This window comes from Pagrus pagrus (assembly GCF_965226575.1).
Source record: "Pagrus pagrus genome assembly, chromosome: 3".
In the NCBI taxonomy this organism is placed as follows: domain Eukaryota; kingdom Metazoa; phylum Chordata; class Actinopteri; order Spariformes; family Sparidae; genus Pagrus; species Pagrus pagrus.
Genome location: NC_140187.1, coordinates 36,619,640 through 36,636,581, shown reverse-complemented (window position 1 = coordinate 36,636,581; position 16,942 = coordinate 36,619,640). Strand labels below are relative to the sequence as shown.

General features: G+C 42.0%; 1 protein-coding gene across 1 annotated transcript in view; it reads right to left on the bottom strand.

The window, feature by feature from the left end:
• LOC311253685 (dihydropyridine-sensitive L-type skeletal muscle calcium channel subunit alpha-1-like) overlaps nt 1-16,942 on the bottom strand; it is a 344,036-nt gene that overhangs the window by 134,187 nt on the left and 192,907 nt on the right. The window contains exons 28-32 of the mRNA XM_084347719.1: nt 13,938-14,021; nt 7,709-7,756; nt 5,268-5,294; nt 5,055-5,180; nt 4,886-4,951 (exon numbers count right to left, since the gene is read on the bottom strand). Coding sequence (XP_084203845.1) covers nt 4,886-4,951; nt 5,055-5,180; nt 5,268-5,294; nt 7,709-7,756; nt 13,938-14,021 — 351 coding nt within the window. The remainder of the gene's footprint in view (nt 1-4,885; nt 4,952-5,054; nt 5,181-5,267; nt 5,295-7,708; nt 7,757-13,937; nt 14,022-16,942) is intronic.

The window sequence follows — 16,942 nt, the reverse complement described above, 5'->3', positions numbered from 1 at the left end:
CGCCAGCCGCTGTTCAGGATCATAGAAATCGGCCGTCTTCTGTGTATGTAGGCTATAAACTGTCAATCTCCTGGCAAAGGTTTCTGCCCACCCACTTTAATACATGCCCACCCACCAGCTGATTTCTGGCTACGCTACTGTCTCCCATGCAGTGGAAGATATTGCAAACTCCACCGCAAAAGGCATATTCATGCTCTCACAAGAAATGACTGCAGTAAGAATGATTGTTGGGACCAGCCACATGGTTCTGACGTCGGATCGGCCCGCGTGCAGCTCAATGCTTTGATGCGGCTTCCTTGCACTACAAAAGCCTGATGAACAAAGGAAAGTGCAACGACTCTTAGGTCCAGTAGGTGGCGCCTGCTTGTCACAGCCCCCAGGTTGGAAACTCCCATCTCCCATTGTCTGCGTGCGCACCTGAACGCGTCACATCCGCCGACACCGGAGGAGATAAATACAGCGGCAGACCCTTTTCAACTCAGAGTTTTCACAGAGTTTTTACGTGTTTTTACAGACTTAGGAGCCCCAGAGTTACGAGTTGCGGGAAGCATCGGCTTCCATATGCAACTACTACTCAGGAGGGGGCCTACAGATGTCTGGACTAATTTTTCCCATCTAGGCCGCAGTCTTTCATCTCGCCGGATGAGCCAAAACTGCGCCGTGTTCAACGAACATGCTCGGGATCCTGACAAGATGCTGTGCAACCAGCCTCTCTTTACCTGCCTGCAGAAGGAGGATACTTAATTTTTCCTCAAGAAAACGGCCGCTTCTGCCCGTTTTCTTATTGCCCGTCGACCACGCTGTCTTAACAGCCAACGCAGAAACTGCAACCCGCCTTTAATCCACGCCGAGGAAACGAGCTGGATTAAGGAAGACACGACTACAAGTGAGGCTTAACTAGTGTCTGGGCAGATACTATAAGTTAGCCTGCATTGTATGCTTGTGAGCTACATTATTGTTTGTGAGTTTGTGGACCGCCGTGTCCCTCTTTTTATTGCTGTTTGTTTTACCTTGTAAAACATGTTGTTTGCTTTCACTTTTCGCTCATTACAAGCTGATTTGAGCCCCTCCACGCCGTGGAGCGGGAGTGTTAGCCTAGCCGCCGCTAAGGGTGTTGGCCCTTTGTCTTTGTCTCTCTCTCTCTCTCCCCCTCTCTTAAACTAACCCACATGTACATGTATTATGGCGGTAGAATCGTGTCATAATGCGTGCGCACCTATCAACTGAACGTGTCACACGCGCGTGCTTTGACGCCTGTGCAGCAAGCAGCGCCTGACGTGTAATGTAGTTTCCCCATTGACTTATAATGGTCCCCCGTTCACACGCACGTTCACGCGTATGACTGCTGCACGCCGGTAATCACACGACGCGTAGTGACTACGTGTAACATTCATGCGTTTTTATGCGAACGCACGCATTAACGCATGAAGATAATTGAACATTTTTGTCACACGCTCACATGTAGGCGGAAATGACGTGCGCAAACTATGTCACGCGAAACAAGATGCTGCGTGCGTATGAAGCAGCGTGCGCACGTCTGTCTGTCACTGTTTGACAAATGTTGTCACGCGTGCGGTCGCAGTTTCTGATGTGCGACCGGAAGTTGATCTGCACCGTGCGCAACACACCGCGTACTTAGACGCCTCGCGTAGTTGGCCTTTTCATTTTATTTAAGTGTCGTCAACCAGGGGAGGCAGCAGTGAGCCAGACACTGCTGCCAGAATTATAAAAGAAGAATGAGAAGGAGGAGAAGTGTTTTTTTTGTTATATATATGTATATGTGTATGAATAAAAAACGCTGCTGCTCGAGTCCTCAGTGGGACCAGGACGGTGGATCATTGATAAAAGTGCGTGCTTCCCCCGCCCCTCCCAACAAAAGTCCTGGGAGTGTGTTGCAGCTGTTCAGGTGCACAAACCTAACGCACCTCTCCAGCGGTCCCAGCAGTTCTCAATGAAGTGATTACCTGCGGGGGGCGTGGTTAACTTACAAATGTTTGTCATTGATTTTGTGTCTTATGTGAGAAACAAAGTAAAAGAAACAGCAACAGAACACTTTCTCTGTCTTCATGGAACAAATGAATCATGTCATGTAAAAGCCTGTATGTCTGTATCTCGTATTGGATCGATGGCTCCATCTACTGGATGAACATGGAACACAGAACAACTACGCGAGGCGTCTAAGTACGCGGTGTGTTGCGCACGGTGCAGATCAACTTCCGGTCGCACATCAGAAACTGCGACCGCACGCGTGTGTGAACGCGTGACAACATTTGTCAAACAGTGACAGACAGACGTGCGCACGCTGCTTCGTACGCACGCAGCTTCTTGTTACGCGTGAAATACAGTCTGCACGTAACAACGCACGCACGCATAACAAAATTCTAATGCGTGCACACACCCGTTGCTGTGCATCTCTCTGGTTGTTTTGACATTGATATACCTTCATACATGTATACACATTAGGGGTTACACATGCACACACATAATCTTATAAGCGACCTGTTGGAGACTTATGGTTGATGACCTCGCTATAACATAAGATATGTGTGTCTCGTGATATCTCCCTTTTATGACTTAAGAGACAGAAGCCTCGTGGTAGCACGTCCACCTTTTGTGGGACCGTAGGTCACTTTCCCTACAAATTCATCTCCTGTGCAATCAAAGTGCACACGAGTCTAACGGTGGTGTAACCATTGCCGTTGTTCAAATCTCGCGCGTTCGTTCAATTGACTAGCTTTAGGTGACGTATTCATGTGCACCATTTTTGGAATTCCAGACATATGATTCAGCAAAATCTATTGTCCCTTTGAATTCGTATCCACGCGATACTTCTCCAAGTCACGTGTCAGCCATTTTTGTAGTCGAACGAACGTGAGTTCCCATTTCCTGTTCTGCCATTTTTGTAGCCCTTTCAACGGAACACTCCGTGACGTCACCCTCCAAGGGAGCGTGACCGTCATTTTGGCTATCCGCCATTTTGTTTCTTTGACTACAACCGCCATCTTGGCTCCTCTTTCTTTGTCTCTGTCACACACACACACACACACACACACACACACACCCATGCTTGTTTGTTATTTGTGCTTGAGTTTGTCTTAGTTTGGCTGCTTTGGTTGAGTAATTGATTGGTGCTTATTGAAAGTATTATTGATTTAATCAATTTGCTAACAATAATAAAGTCTAGGCCTATTATATTGTACATAGCAGTTTTCTGTGATTATTTTGTGCATATGTTTTGTAACATTTATTGGTTGTGATGGTCAGTGCTCGGATTCATTTCCTTCACTGTTCCTTTAATTGTAAATATTTTACAAATATTTACATTTAAAGTGAACCCTTCTTTGAGACTAATTTTGGTCTGGTTATTGGTCCCTGATTTCAGGGTGGTGCCCCGTTTTTAACGATTTGAAGATTAATTTTTTTAATTTTTATTTTATTAATTTTAATAATTATTGAAAATAATTATTAATTCCTGATAACCACACCTGCCCTACCATCCATTCCCAACATGATGACTTTACAAAATCAACCTGCACTGGACTACTTATTGGCCTCTCAAGGAGGAACTTGCGCTGTAATTGGAACTGAATGTTGTACGTTTATACCTGACCACAATGCCACATTACAAGAAATAATGAACCATTTGCATAACATTGCCAAGACATTTCTTTACCCTGTTACCCCTGGTTTGTTTGACTGGATTAAAGAAAAGCTAGGGTCATTTGGTTATTTCATTTTTGAATTCGTTTTGTTTGGATTTGGAACTTTGACTGTTATCATTCTTCTGATCACTTGCCTCAAATCTATGTGCAAGTTATTTATTACTCAAACCACTACTAAAATAACGTACTCCACTGTAATCCAACCTGCTCCACCAATGAAGGTAGAAAATCCAGATTTTTTGTTTAACATTGAACTTGACAGACACATTGACCTTGTGTGTATTTTTTTTTTTTAAAAAAGAGGGGAAAAAAAGGGTTAATTGAGGAAGAAAATAATTTGGAGTTACGTCTGAGAAGAGCCCTCTGATCTCCAGACGTAAATGTTGATTCCTGTCTGTCTCCTAAACCCTGCAGATACACATTTGCGTAACAGTTAATCAAAGGACGTCTAGACCCGGTTTGATCACTGTTAACTGTGTGCCCCCATACCTCCCCCCACCCCCTGCTGTTCACACTCTCCAAAGAGCAGACCCCCTCCCTTTGCATGTCTTTTGTTTACCTATTGTTTGAACCTGCCATTTGTCTTCCTTGTTCTTACTGTATAAAATTCTGCAGTTTCCTTTGCTCTGGGTTCACACACCGGCTCAGTGCCGCTCTGTGCCTGTCGGTTCACCAGTTTACCAGTAGACTGATTAAACACATCACCACAGCAAACTATTCAACCAAGACTTGAATGATTTCTTCAACAATATACACCTGTCAACCAGCTCTAGCATTGCTTTTTATTCTATTCCTATACTTAAACCAAGCTGCACTATTTTATGCGTTAGATTGTAATTATTTTTTACTTACACAACTTTTTTTCTTTACATATTTGTATGAACATTGATAAGGCAGTCTAAGATCTAAGAATTTTATTGCCAACAACTACATCACTGTAATTGTTCTGCATCTGACAATAAAGACCTTGCCACTGAATTTCTGTTGTTAGTGTTGCCAGGAAACATCTAGCTAAATAGGATGAGATTCGCAAGGCGATTTGAAATCCTGACAAAAAATGTACTGATTGCAAATTTGAAATAATTGAAATACACACATCATAGGTTAACTTTACTTAAAGTTAATCTAAACTTACCAGCCAATAAGAATTAAAAATTCTTAGTGGCCATGGTTTAATCATCAATAAAGGCCGTGTGTGTGTGTGTGTGTGTGTGTGTGTGTACCTGCATTCCAACCACAGCATATATGAAGAACAGCATGAGAATGAGCAGTGCTACATAAGGAAGAGCCTGCAACACAATGACCAATGACACTGTGAAACATAATAAAAACAATCACAATAATAATCCTAAACTACAGGCTGAAGTCTGATATGTGAGTGATGATATTGACCTGAAGCGATTTGATGAAAGTCCACAGAAGATTCCGTATCCCCTCAGAGCGATTCAAAAGTTTCACCAGACGCATGACACGAAACAGTCTGAAGAATGTGACTGATACACTCATGTTCTCAGAGGACTTGTCAGAGAGAGAGAGGAAAAATTAAGTAGTGGCAACTATTACATTTCACCAAACTCAAATTCAAGAAAAGTTAAAGCAACTCACCGCAATTGCTTGCATAGGATCCACTGCCTGTTGAAACAGAATTTTTTTTCTACTGCTGCTTTCTGACAAATGGTTCTAACAAACACACTTTTGGTATGCACATCTTTAAAGTTTAAATTATTATAGTAATGCTCATGTTGCAAACTTTGTCAACCCAACATCATCTGATCATTTCATAAAGGAAACACTTGCATAATAAGCAGAACAATGCTTTTATGTGAGCTTGTACAAATGAAAGGAGATAATCAAAATGCAGGTAAATTTTTACTGCTGAACAAAACCCAGCGAAAAAGTAGATATAATTGTCACATTGTCAGTTCAATTTAAGGATTAACAGTGTTATTCATGCAAGATTCTAAGAACTAGTGCAAGACTGTAGTATTCATCACCTAGATCCAAATGTCCCCATCTGGCACTCCTGCAGTTGCAGCCTGCTAACCTGTTCCACTCTGTCAGCCCCAGTACCTCTTCTACCCTTTTCTCCTGCTGCTACTATCTCCATGCATCCCCTCATGCAAGCATCAATCTGCTTGTCAACGCTCAGTAATCATATCAAAACTTTCAATTAACAATGACAAGCTTGAAACAGATTTCAATTGTTGGAGACTCTATTATCAGATTCTTAAAGCTACCCAGTAGCTACTGTCCATCAGGCGGCAAAATAGGAGATGCTCTCCTTGACAACCATCCTTCTGTTCACACTGTAATAGTGCATTCTGGCACTATGACTTAATTTCCAGAGAATCCACTAAACTAAACTATGAACTTAAGCCTCTAGACTTCACAGTGGAAAGACTGGAGAGGAGATAGGTCCTGTCTGGTCCCTGTCCCACTATGACCAAGAGCTCAGAACATTTTAGCAAACTTTTCAGTCTGCACCAGTGGATACAAAACTTTTCACTGCCGATAGAATTTTCTCAGTTATTTTGTCTCCTTATTGACTCCTTTGGAACCTTTCGTAAACATGGTTGGTTAAATCCTAAAAGGGAAAGGAATAGGAAACAAAAAACAGCTTAATTTTATTCATATTAAGCCTAAATTGATGGTTTCCCCAGCAAGTGCCTGCCCAGCATCCTGGCTCTGTGTGTCATAGCTATGTAGACAGTGAATATCATGATGGTGCTGCTTCTGTTACCTTTACTGATTCATTAATTCCTGTTAGAATCAGGCGGTGTGCAATATCAAAATCGATTCAGTTTTACTCAACAATCTGTTAAACCAACATAAATAAAGACTTACAATGCTGTTATGAACATGAACAACTTTCATTCACGTGAAGATGTTAGTAAAGGGTTTCATCCTGTATTGGTATGGATGAGTATCACAGCAAAGTATCAGATCTCAGCAGCTTCAGTCCGAGTAGAAAGATGACATTACTGGGCCCCATTTCCTTATAATCATTGATCTTAAGTGTTAAGAAGGTCTTCTAAGGACACTCATTTCCCAAAAGCAGTATGTGAGAGCAAATGCACGTGCATGCCATTAAGAGCTTCTCAATGCCAGTATGGACAATTGTAAAAGATTGATGATTGTTGAATACTCTTTAAAGTAAATTTGCATATTTAACTGTCTGTAAGTTGTGCTACTGTATTAAAAACACATCAGTAAGAAAGTGTGTGTTTTACCAAACACAAAGAAATGTTTCATATTTGGAATCGTTGAATATCAAATTGAAGCTTAATGTGCAGTAAACATCTAGCTTTCAGCTATTCTCCTATCAAAAATGAAGAAAAGAGAAACAGCTTGATATCGTAAGGGAAATTTACTAGGGTTAAATTCCAGTGTCAAGTTCTTGTAAACTTTTAAAAAGCATTCTGACTTAAAACATCACAAATTTGCATTGGATGTGCACATAGGACAGGAAGGCTCTCCAGCAGGAGATTAAAACTGCTAGGAACATCTTTGGTACTTATCTATCAAGCATCAGTGATATTTGTGAGGTGAGGTGCCTGACCATAGCCCAAACAATAAGAAAGACGAAGACCCACCCCAGACAAAGCCTGTTCACCCTGCTGCCATTTGACAAGCAATACAGAAGTATTCACTGCCAAACCACCAGACTGCAGGGCAGCTTTTTTCCCCCTCAGGCTGTAAGGTTCCTTAACTCACTCTTTTTTCAAGCTCTGATATCAAGATTTTCGAGTTGAGTTTACTGCTAACTTTCAGGTTTACAGTGTAGCACAGTGCAAAGCCTCGCCACTTTTTAGCTTTTGACTCACCATTTGCATGTTTGCTTACTGTACTTGAATACTTTTGCTTTAACAGTCGAGTTTTGAATGTGTAGGTTAAGAAGGTTCATATGATGGATTTCACGTTCATCTTAGCCTTATGCTTTTGGGAAAGGTGGCCCTAGCTTTTAAACACCTGTCAGTAGAAGCCTTGTTTAGACAGATTTCATGCAATGTGAATGTAATGCAAAACTGAAACAAGTGACTAGTTACTGTGCAGCCATGGAGACAGTAAAGTCCTCCAGAGGAGGCCAGTGCTGCCTGTGAAAGGGAAACACAAATTCGAGAAGATGATGTCAGATCGGAAAGAAAGAAACCTTTTAGGATGTAAAGATGAATATATGGCAAAAGACAGAAAAGAAAAACAATGTCATTCAAAAAAGAAGATTTACTGTACGCATTCTGAAGACTATCAAATAACATTAACAACATAAGTTAACTCATCTCCCTCGTGCATATGGAAAAAAATATTTTTAAATGTACAGACACTGATTATTTAAGTTTTCAGAGATACTGACAGGATTTGTCAGGAGTTAGTGTTCCTTTATGCATCCAAAAGGTCACACAAGTCCAGTAAAGTAGCTGTCCTGCTCATAAATCCTGGGAACTATCAAAGCGGTCTAAAAAGACATATTTCAGAAGCTAAAATTGAACTATGGCGTGTAACTTCTTTTCTATTAAGTTCATAACTAGTTTTTAGTTTTGCTAATCAAATATCCCACAGTAAAAACATCACCTGGAAAGCTCATGACATAATTTAAAAGGCAATTTAGCCTTCAAGTCTAAGTAAGCTTGTGTTGATGGTGGGTGGATGTTTTATGCGTATATGTGGATTCAGATGACGTCAGAGCTGCTCCGCACATCACTACCAAGTAGTTTATTCTGAAGCAGTACTGTGAGGATGGCAACAATGGAGACACACCAAGTGTAACATATTTAACATGCTACACTAAATTCAACAGAGGCACATGCACTGTAATTTTCAATAATATGAAATTCAAATAAATATTGGTTCTGCTCATACAACGTGGTCATGACAACATGAGTGCTGAGAGTGTCGTACTGAGAATACCCTTAAGTACAGAAATGTCAAAACAGTCTGGAATGTGGAGGATTCAGATGCTGCACAGACTATCAGAGACCTGAATAATGTGAGAAAGGATATCAATATTTTATGTTAAGTGAAGATAAATACAGGATGTTGGTGAAGATTCTCAGGCATCCAGGTCATGGTAATTCTAAGTGCTGTATCGCAGGCAACTGGATGTGTTTCAATTTCTTGAAGACATTTCACCTCTCATCCAAGAGGCTTCTTCAGTTCTAACTAACTGGAGGGGCGTTGCAGGCTTTGAAACCCTGTGTGGGTGTGTCCCTACAGAGTCGTCAAAATCTGTGTAAAGCAAAATTTTGCTTTGCACAAAAAAAAAATTAAAAAAAATGAATGACCCAAAACTATGTAAAATAAGTTTCAAAATCATGAAAAAAAATGCAGTGTTCTCTGACCTAACATGCTGGGGGCTTGCCGCTGAAGGAGTGGAGACCACACCCAATCGCAGGAAAGACGCCACCTCTCGCAAGAAGTGTGCACACTGAAAAGACAGTGTAATAATTCGAGGACCGACGATGCTAATGATGCGTCTCCTTTTTACAGGCTGGCCACACAGGATGCTTGTGTACTGCGTGGTGGCTGCGTTGCTGAGCTACTACTGCTCAGTCGCGTGTTTGTGTTCACAGCTCAATGCAGCCGCCATGCAGTACATGAGCATCCTGTGAGGCTACATTTTAAGGAGAGGGATTATGCTGAGTATCATGTTTGGATATGTTGCAGATAACTAACTGTAATTCTTATAAAATATAATGAACAGACAACCTCAGGGGCAACACTTGATGTCTGGCCTTGATAACCAAAATGTTCAGAAATGGATCTTCTGATAAAGCTTGCCATCAACTACACAGCATTTATTCTGTCAACAAAATAGATCTTCAAAGTGCAAAATTTGCCTAAGAAAATTAAAATCTTTCAAATTAATAGAAGACAAAGATTTTTTATGAAACATCTTTTTGTTGCCTGCCAATCTTTGCCACTGTGAGTTCAATGAGCTCCCTAACAGCGAGAACCACTTTAATTTTCCATTTGTTGCTGTTTCTTTTCTTGGAGTGCTTTTCCCTTTATGTCTGCCTTTTACTTTTGTATGTGTATCTGTAATATCATCGAATTTCAAGCACATTTCCCTTAATATGTGTGCTTCTCCTGTTGTATGTGTTTGTACTTAGTGGGCACCACACTTAACAGCTCTTGACACTTGTCACTTTGACGCACAATGAGAGATGCTCATCATTAATGTTTTGATATGACTTTGGTTTGGGGGCCAGAAGGGGCCAGAATCTGACTTAGTCTGCTGCATACTAATATCACTCAGTTTAAAGTCAGGCCAGGTATACTGATGAAATGATGGTCACCAGGCAGATATTAGTTGACTGATACTTATAAAAGCAACAGTGTGAGGTAAAGTCATAACAGTAGCATTCTTATGTCTGAAAATAAGACCAAGAGTCCATGCTAGCAGCTGTGTGAAGCTTTGATTTGAGCTTAATGCTAACTTGGGGTGGGAGTAACTAATTACAACTACTTGAATAACTGTAATTAAGTAATGTTTTGGTCTACTTGTACTTTTGTGTTTTTTCAACTATGGAATTTTACTCTTACTTAAGTATGCATTACCACCTTGTCATCTACTTAGTTGCTTATTAAATCATAATTGAGTACTGAGTATAATTTTGACATATAGAAAAATCTCTGCCACAGGCCCAGGTTTGGAGTCACCATGACCGCTGAGGAGTTACGAGTGATTTAAGACTGAAAATTGGAAAAAACAGAAACCTTTGAATGAATGCCTGCTGTTGATAGTGCAATAAACATCAATGGTTAAAAAGTAACTACTACTCTGTATTAAATAAGTATTATTTTATTACCAGTAGTTTTACTTGTAATTGAGTAATATTTTAGTAATGTAACTGAACTACTTGATACAGAGTTTCAGTACTTTTTCCACCACTGATGCTAACATGCTAAGAGCAAACATTGACTGTAAAAATAGTAGACAGAGCGGGGCGCTGTTTAGCTCAGTTGGTAGAGCAGGCGTCCCATGTACAGAGGGTCTGTCCTCAATGCAGCAGCCCAGGGTTCAAGTCCCAGCCTGGGGCCATCCACTGCATGTCACTCCCCCTCTCCCTGTCATCCTGCTTCCTGTCCACCTTGAGCCTGTTCTATCAATAAAGCCGTAAGAAGGCCAAAAAAATTCACTACTCCTCAACTCCTGGTAATTGTTCCCAAGTAATCTCAGGCTCTGCCCATGGCTGTCTCCTCCAGAGCTCACCGGCTCCAGCAGCTGGCTATCTGTGTCAGCTAACACCAACAGGGTCAATCGTAATCCAAAACACAGGTGTCTGTCCCCAGTTGCATCGTAAGTTATTTGTTCGATATTTGCAAAAGGAATTCAAAAAAGGCACCAATACCTAATCAGCTTTAAGTCCTGCTGACTTGCGTGCCTCCCCAGCCCCCACTGACGGGGCTAAACTCCACATGCTAGTGATAGGAGACTCCATTACCCGCAACGTTAAGCGTCGTCAGCCACTGTGTATCGTTTACCTGGGGCCAGAGCTTCTGACATAGAGGCTAATCTTAGGGTGCTGGCATCACGCAGGGAGAAACAGGGAACCCAGGCACAAATGAACCACAAGCTACAGCAACATGGTTATTCATGCTGGCTCCAACAATATTCGTCAGAAGCAGTCTGAGATCACAAAAGATAGCCTAGCTAGGACTTTTCAGGCTGCTAGAAAGATGTGTCAGCATCGATTAATTGTCTTTGGTCCCTTATCCCAGCGGTCTCTTGAGAGCAGATGACCTTCATCCCACTGGAGTCGGTGCTGCTGTTTTGTCTAGCAATATAGACAGGTGTTTGAAGCAGGTTTGACACAAGGGAGGTAGCACTCGGCAGGTCGCAGGTGACTAGAGAGCCTGCTAGTGATACAGTCAGTGCTGGTGTGGAGTCTACTAGCCTAGTTAACATGGTTAGTCAGGGACATAGTGCAGAGTACCAGACTGACACCCTAGTTTTCAACATTGAGACTGTCACCTTCCCTCACCACTCTTTCATTGAATCATGCTCTAAATGTGTAAATCACAATAATTTAATCTTGATCTCCACCTCTGACAGTGGGGAAATGTCTCAGCAAGCACTTTACAGTCTTACATAATAATAAAATACAAAAGCTAATCACAACGGCATCCCGTCATTCCTACCTGCATAGGCAGCCAAATCTTACTACTAAAAGGTACCTTGTTCCAATTCCTAAATTATCTACCACGAGCTCCACTGAATGACATAACCAAGATGGCGCCGCGTGAGTGGCAGCCTGTTACAGCAGCTCTCGCTCACCTTTGAGCCTTTTCTTCTTTTTATATAACTTTTAGTACTTTTTAAAGGGGAACTACCGTTTTTTACAACCTGGACCTTATTTCTAGCATAAAATATGATCCTTTACTCACCCAGATAACTTTGGTGTCATTTGGAGTCGTTCGGATGAAATTAAACTTGGTTCAAACTAGCAGTAGCAGCTACAGGTAAACAAGCCGGCTGTCGCGGGTGCGCGCACAGCTCAGAGATGACATCTTCCAGGTCAGAGGTAGTAGGTCAACCTACAGACCCCGGATGTTGATAACAGACAAGCCCGGACTCAGAGGGGAATAGCACTAGCGTATCATAACAAAATATTGGTGAAATGAACTAGTTTTGCGGCAGATAATGCTCATAGAGGCTGCGCTTCAGTGCCCCGTACACTCGCATTTATATGGATATATGCGGCGCTCCACTGGATCTAATTTCGTCCGAACGATGCCAAATCACACCAAAGTTATCTGGGTGAGTAAATCAGATCAGTGAATGGAATTTAGCTGAGGTGAAGCCAAGCAAACAGCTTGTGGCTTGCTGTCATTCAAAGTAGCCACACCCTTAATTATGCATAACTTTAACCCTTAATATATTTTAAATGAATGAGTTATAAAAAAATTTCACCCACCGTGCAGTTGTCATGAAATTAGCTATACCAAAACCAGTTTTTGTACCAGACTATAAACATGCTTATGCCTGCTGTAAAGTTGGCAGAGGTGGCAAAAGATTACTGTAGAACACAATTCTCTGTAGAAGTAGAAGTACAGATACTTGGGTAAAAACAGACTCAAAGTGTACAAGTACAAAGTATCCCTCATGTCTGCTGGCCATTTCTTTGCAAAGCTAACTGAACCTCACGTCATATTAATATGATTCAAAGCAATTACACTTAAAGGTAGAATCAGTATGATTTGTCTGAGCTGTTCATTAACACACCGGAAACTAATTTATTGTTAAGTCTCATTCCCAGGATATCAAATACCAACATCTCTTATAGGAATTGAATCATTTTGGAGGCAGCCTCAAGTGGCAATTTGAGGAACTGCAGTTTTTGGTACTTCAGAGTTGGTGTAATTTTTCAGCCCTGCAGGTTGTCACTTGAGAGCACAGTGACTATGATGGCATGCTAAAGCTAAGCAGGTAATATTTATCAGGTTCACCATCTTGGCTTACTATGTCGGCATGCTTACAATTGCCAATTAGTATTTTCTGCCTCCACTGAAGTATACAGTTCAGTGGAGGCTGACGGCAATGCAATAGTTAAGTTTTACATATATTGTCAAAAGCCAATTAAAGGAAAATTTTAAAAATATATATGTATATTTTTAAAGTTTTTAAAGGTAAAAGGATCGCCAAAGTGATAAGAATGTGTTCCTTTGGGGCGTTGTATATCTGTACCAAAGATATTTAATCAAAAAACAAATATCAAAAAGTCAAAAGAATCCCCAAAATCAGTTGGATTCATGCTCTGGGGACATAAATGTGACATTTCAGTCTGGAACAAACTGGTGGCTACAGTGGTAGTGGAGCCATGCCATACATATGGATGTCAGGATATGATGTTACAACCCATCCTTATTGCATAATAAGACCCTCTGTTTTGGTCAGTTAATCACCTATAAGATAAAATGAAAAGAGATTTCCATTAAAAAGGCTTTAAATATTGGAAGACCTTGCTAGTATTTTAATTTTTTTTAAAAGTGAAATACTAAATTGAACTACTGATTTAATCTGAATAAATAGCATAGCGTAAACACTGTGTAATTGAACCCACAGTTGAACAAAGGTTCGGGTTAGGGTTAGTCATATTATTAGATTAGGTTAAGCAACCAGTAAATTGATGGGTGAATGCAATGTGGTTAGTATTATATTGTGTGTTGGAAACGTGAACATATTATCAAAGGGTGTGTGTGTGTGTGTGTGTGTGTGTGTGTGTGTGTGTGACTGAGTGAATGAATGAGAGAGAGAGAGCAGGGCATGGTACTCACATCTATTTCACTCAGCATGACGTCCACAACACTTCCTATGACGATGACGAAGTCAAAGACGTTCCAGGGATCTCCAAAATAACCCTTTGAAAAAAAAAAGGTAAGTGTTGATGTGTGTGTCTAGGGATGTCACTGGCCATGATTCATGTATGCACACAAATGTTCATTATTGTACCTCTTTTCCCATAAAAGTATGCAGTATGTGTGCATGCACATGCTTCAAATCATACTCACCTAAGCTAAATCTGTTCGGAATACAGCTAGTTTATGCTTGTGGTCTGTAGTCTGTTGTGGAATGTAGTGCCTTTGCTTTTTTTCACTGAGGTTAATTAAAGTTTTCACTTCCACATTACACATTACACATAAGATGTGCCTTTCTTGGAACTAACCCATTCAAAGAGAAATAGACAGAAAACTTACATTTGCTATACTTAGTTATATTGTCACTTTTTTCTTGTTTTACCACGTCAAGATAACCTGTGGTATCATGAACGATATGATGAAAGAAAAAGGAGCGACATAAAAAGACGCAAAACAAGATTCATTATTATTATTATTATTATTATTATTATTATTATATTGTTGTTCTATTTACATGTATAAATGTGAAAAAGAAACGTGACCTCAGAGCAATTTAGACAAGGGTGTCTTCTCTCAGTTAGAAACACGGGCACTGCAGATAGTGTTAGTCCCGGGCCTGATAGCAGGCCTGCTAGCACTAGCTCAGTCTCGTCGGCAGCTGCTGTAGAGTTTGTCCCTGCTCGGTTGCGGCGTGGGAGAGGGCGCAGGAGCAAGTCACCGGTTGTGTGGCCTGGTCAGCAGTCTCCCCTCCCGACTGCTAACCAGTTTTCTCTCCTTGCTTGCCCAGTTGTAAGTCCTGCTGACTCGCGTGCCTCCCCAGCCCCCACTGACGGGGCTAAACTCCACATGCTAGTGATAGGAGACTCCATTACCCGCAACGTTAAGCGTCGTCAACCACTGTGTACTGTTTACCTGGGGCCAGAGCTTCCGACATAGAGGCTAATCTTAGGGTGCTGGCATCACGCAGGGAGAAACAGGGAACCCAGGCACAAATGAACCACAAGCTACAGCAACATGGTTATTCATTGCTGGCTCCAACAACATTAGTCAGAAGCAGTCTGAGATCACAAAAGATAGCCTAGCTAGGACTTTTCAGGCTGCTAGAAAAATGTGTCGGCATCGATTAATTGTCTTTGGTCCCTTATCCCAGCGGTCTGCTGAGAGCAGATGACCTTCATCCCACTGGAGTCGGTGCTGCTGTTTTGTCTAGCAATATAGACAGGTGTTTGAAGCAGGTTTGACACAAGGGATGTAGCACTCGGCAGGTCGCAGGTGACTAGAGAGCCTGCTAGTGATACAGTAGGTGCTGGTGTGGAGTCTACTAGCCTAGTTAACATGGTTAGTCAGGGACATAGTGCAGAGTACCAGACTGACACCCTAGTTTACGACATTGAGACTGTCACCTTCCCTCACCACTCTTTCATTGAATCATGCTCTAAATGTGTAAATAACAACATTTTAATCTTGATCTCCACCTCTGACAGTGGGGAAATGTCTCAGCAAGCACTTTACAGTCTTACATAATAATAAAATACAAAAGCTAATCACAGCGGCATCCCGTCATCCCTACCTGCATAGGTAGCCAAATCTTACTACTAAAAGGTACCTTGTTCCAATTCCTAAATTATCTACCACGAGCTCCACTGAATGACATAACCAAGATGGCGCCGCGTGAGTGGCAGCCTGTTACAGCAGCTCTCGCTCACCTTTGAGCCTTTTCTTCTTTTTATATAACTTTTAGTACTTTTTAAAGGGGAACTACCGTTTTTTACAACCTGGACCTTATTTCTAGCATAAAATATGATCCTTTACTCACCCAGATAACTTTGGTGTCATTTGGAGTCGTTCGGATGAAATTAAACTTGGGTCAAACTAGCAGTAGCAGCTACAGGTAAACAAGCCGGCTGTCGCGGGTGCGCGCACAGCTCAGAGATGACATCTTCCAGGTCAGAGGTAGTAGGTCAACCTACAGACCCCGGATGTTGATAACAGACAAGCCCGGACTCAGAGGGGAATAGCACTAGCGTATCATAACAAAATATTGGTGAAATGAACTAGTTTCGCGGCAGATAATGCTCATAGAGGCTGCGCTTCAGTGCCCCGTACACTCGCATTTATATGGATATATGCGGCGCTCCACTGGATCTAATTTCGTCCGAACGATGCCAAATGACACCAAAGTTATCTGGGTGAGTAAATCATAGTATTTTATGCTAGAAATAAGGTCCAGGTTGTGTAAAAGTTCCCCTTTAACTTTTTAAATTTACTTCTTTTTGGAGCTCTTTCTCCGGGCAGTATGGAGACCAGAGTTGTTTTTTTCGCTCTGGTCTTAATTCTGCTTTTTTCGCTGTTTTCCGCCGTGTCCGGGGAGCCTGTACGCGGCCCTATTGTTTACAGTAGGGATCAGCTGTTGGCCCTCAGTAGTGCCACGGTGCCTCCGCTCGAGCAGCCCAATGTTTTGCGCAAGCTGAAGAGGAGTAGACGCGGGTGCCGTGCCGGAGCTGCTCGCCGTAGCAGGAGGAGACGCTACAGACCCGTCCTCCCGTCTGTCATCATGGGGAATGTGAGATCTCTCCCCAACAACATGGACGAGCAGCATAATGGTGTTTACTGAGACGTGGCTAACGGCGCTGACCCCGGACACGGATGCTAACCTGGACGGTTTTCAATTGCGGCAGGCAGACAGGACGGCAGAGAGCGGTAAGAGGAGAGGAGGAGGGCTGGCTGTGTTTGTTAATGACAGATGGTGTAGCTCTGGACACATCACTGTTTAAGAACGGGTCTGCAGTAAGGACATCAAACTTTTAGCGGTTAGCATGAGGCCATACTACCTCCCGAGGGAATTCACACAGGTGATCGTACTCGCTGTGTATATCCCCCCCTCTGCTAATGCTGACGCAGCTTGTGACCTTCTCCACTCAGTC